The 3,118-nt window shown below is 41.1% G+C and overlaps 1 protein-coding gene across 1 annotated transcript; it reads right to left on the bottom strand.

Annotated features, from left to right (window-relative positions):
• Positions 1-703: 703 nt before the first annotated feature.
• FSCB (fibrous sheath CABYR binding protein) lies at positions 704-2,845 on the bottom strand. The gene has a single exon (XM_016203520.2). It carries the CDS (start codon positions 2,843-2,845, stop codon positions 704-706), a length of 2,142 nt encoding a protein of 713 aa, XP_016059006.2.
• Between the last annotated feature and the right edge of the window lie 273 nt (positions 2,846-3,118).

Genomic DNA, 3,118 nt, shown 5'->3' with positions numbered 1-3,118 from the left:
AAGTATATTTTTCTTAATGCTCACACAACTTTTATAATACTCCATCCATGGTTATCTTTATTGAAATGAAGATTTTTTGAAGAAAATAAGTTTCCCTATCAAGAAATTGAAATGTAAAATATGCATAGGGGTGAAAACAGGATAGAAATGTTTGTCTCAGAATGAATCAACTGGAAAGAGAATACAAGATATGATGAATTATACTAAGCAGAAAGCAAAATACCACATAGCTTTAGATATGTGACTCAAACTCAAGGAATTTAAAGATGAGAGAAACGAAGAAAATGTCTTTTTCATTATAAGCTACATGTAAAGAAAAGAAAATATGGCTGCATACTTTACCTTTGTAAACAGGTTTTAATCTAAAAAGGATATTTTAAGTAATTATTTCAATCATAAACTTATTTTATTTCAAAATAGGTATTTTATATACTCTAGATTGAATGAAAATAACAAGCAATTTTAAACCACTTGTTTTTATTGTTTATTTTTCAACCTGTAGTCCATGTCTTGGGGGTTTCCTCTCATTTCTCTATTCACAAAGCTACTTCCAAATGACTACCCTTTTGTAAAATACATACTTCCAGAACCCCCTAGTCTCTGACAGCTAGCTTAGTTACAATCTTACTACAGCTTTGAAAGAGGCCCCTCCTTTATTTAGTTCTATATGGATGACACCCTCTATTTCAATAGTAAAAACTTATTATTTCTTGATATTAGACAACTCTTCAGAAACAGAATCCAATACTAAAGATGCTTCAGATTTTGGCTTATCTTTTAAAGTCAGTAATCCTGATTTTACCACTGAAACATCTGTTTTCCTGGAAGATTGATATTCAGTAGACACATTCTCTACCAGAGCCTCATCTGCAGGGGTTTGTTCAGATAGTGGAAGCTGAACTTCTTCAGTAGAGTATTTTATAGAGATAAGTGGAATTGTGGACTCTTCAGATGATGGATGCTGTTTGTCAAAAGGGATCATTTCTGAAGTAGTTTCTTCAGATGATGTAAGCTGAAATTCAGCAGGGACCTCCTGTGCAGAAGTCTCCTCAGCTGGTGGAGACTGTACTTTAGCTGGGGCCTCTTCCACGGGGAACTCCTCAGCTGGTGGAGACTGTACTTTAGCTGGGGCCTCTTCTGCAGGGAACTCCTCAGCTGGTGGAGACTGTACTTTAGCTGGGGCCTCTTCTGCAGGGAACTCCTCAGCTGGTGGAGACTGTACTTTAGCTGGGGCCTCTTCCACAGGGAACTCCTCAGCTGGTGGAGGCTGTACTTTGGCTGGGGCCTCTTCTTCAGGGAACTCCTCAGCTGGTGGAGATTGAACTTCAGCTAGAGTCTCTTCTGCAGGGGCCTCCTCAACTGGTGGAGACTGAACTTCAGCTGGGGTCTCTTTTTCAGGGAACTCCTCAGCTGGTGGAGACTGAACTTCAGCTGGGGTCTCTTTCGCAGAGGCCTCCTCAGCTGGTGAAGGCTGTAGTTTAGTTGGTGCCTCTTCTGCAGGGGCCTCCTCAGCTACTGGAGATTCACCTTCAACAGGGGCCTCTCCTGCTGTGGTCTCCTCCGAAGGAGACTCCACAGCTGATTGAAGCTGAAGTTTAGATGGGAACTGTTCTGCAGGGGCCCTGACAGGTAGCAGAAATTGAAATTCTGTCACTTCTTGTGTAGGAGCCTCTTCAGTTGATAGAGGCTCAACAGCAACAGAAGACTCTTTTGAAAGAGCTTCTTCAGCAGGACTAGGTGCTAGTTTAGCAGAGACTTCTGCAGGGACTTCCTCAGCTGGTAGAGACTGAACTTCATCAGGGGCCTCCTCTGTAGAAGCTTCTTCAACTGTGGAAGGCTGTATTTCAACAGGAGCCTTTTCAGCTATTGGAGGCTGAACTTCAGAGGGAGGTTCTTCTGAAAGAGCCTCTTCAGCAGGAGTAGGCTCTACTTTAGCAGGGGCCTTTTCTGCAGAAGCTTCCTCAGCTGTTGGAGACTGAAGTTTATCAGGGGCGTTTTCTGCAGTAGCCTTCTCAGCTGGTGGAGGTTTCACTTCAGCAGAGATCTTTTCTACCCTGGGAGGCTGTACTTCAATTGGAAAGTTGTGCTCATCTAAAAGTACTGGAGTGCCTTTTTTCATTTGTTGATTAAATGAAGATCTGTTGTTGATACTTTTCTGCCCAATTTCTTCATTGCTACTTGTATGGGGTTTAAATTCAGGATGTTCAGTAATGAAAATATTCCCTGCGGATTTATGTTTCTGCACACCCTCCTTTGACTTTGAAAAAGAACTTGGCCTACCAATAACCATTTCTGATTCACCTAAGTGTCTCTGCTGTTCTTTGTCTGCTTTTTCCATTTGAGGAATATTTATCATTGTCCTGTCTCCAACACTACTGGTTTGCTCAGGTTTGTCTAATTTGAGTTGAGCTGAGTGTTTGCTTGGTGGAATTTCTACTTCATGAACACTCTCTGGAAATTCAGGAACTGCTTCTTCAACAGCAGCTGGCTTTTCTTCAGGCACCACTGCTGCACCAACGGGCTTGATTCCTTTCTTCTCTTCTTCAGGAGGGTCTGTCTGCAAAGATTTATCAGTCTTATCTTGCACATGCTTCCTCTTTGTCCAAGTTTGCTGAAGCTGAGAAGATACTTTAAGAGATTCATAGTTGACTTTGCTTCCAGGAATACTACTAATATTATGGGTAGCTTTGGGACCACATGATTGTGGTATGGGTAAGTGTTTCTTTTTCTCTGTCACTTCAGTCTGTTGGGATTTGTCTACCATTGGTTGACTGGCTCTTCTTCTCTTTCGAATTTCTTGCCTCCCTGCTGAGATAGGCTGATCAGGTTCATCACTTCCTTCCATATTTAAAACTGGTGAATTTCAAATTTACTTATCCTCAAGAATCACAATATACCAGATGGTTAAGTGTTCCTTCATTAAGTGTTATTCTGTTGAGTTCTTTCAGAACAAAAGTAATTTATAAATTACTAAATTCTGCATTACACTCTTGTTGGACCCCACATTACTCAGTAAGTATCTTTCTTATTTAGTCTCTAGTATGACTAAATCTCACTTCTAGAAGTTTCCCTCAAGGGTCTATGACATCACAGGCAATTCTCACTACAATGTTCCATC

Source organism: Miniopterus natalensis, chromosome 1 (assembly GCF_054644295.1).
Source record: "Miniopterus natalensis isolate mMinNat1 chromosome 1, mMinNat1.hap1, whole genome shotgun sequence".
Taxonomy (NCBI): Eukaryota; Metazoa; Chordata; class Mammalia; order Chiroptera; family Miniopteridae; genus Miniopterus; species Miniopterus natalensis.
The sequence above is the reverse complement of the archived record's forward strand: the minus strand, read 5'-3'. Positions and strand labels throughout refer to the sequence as shown.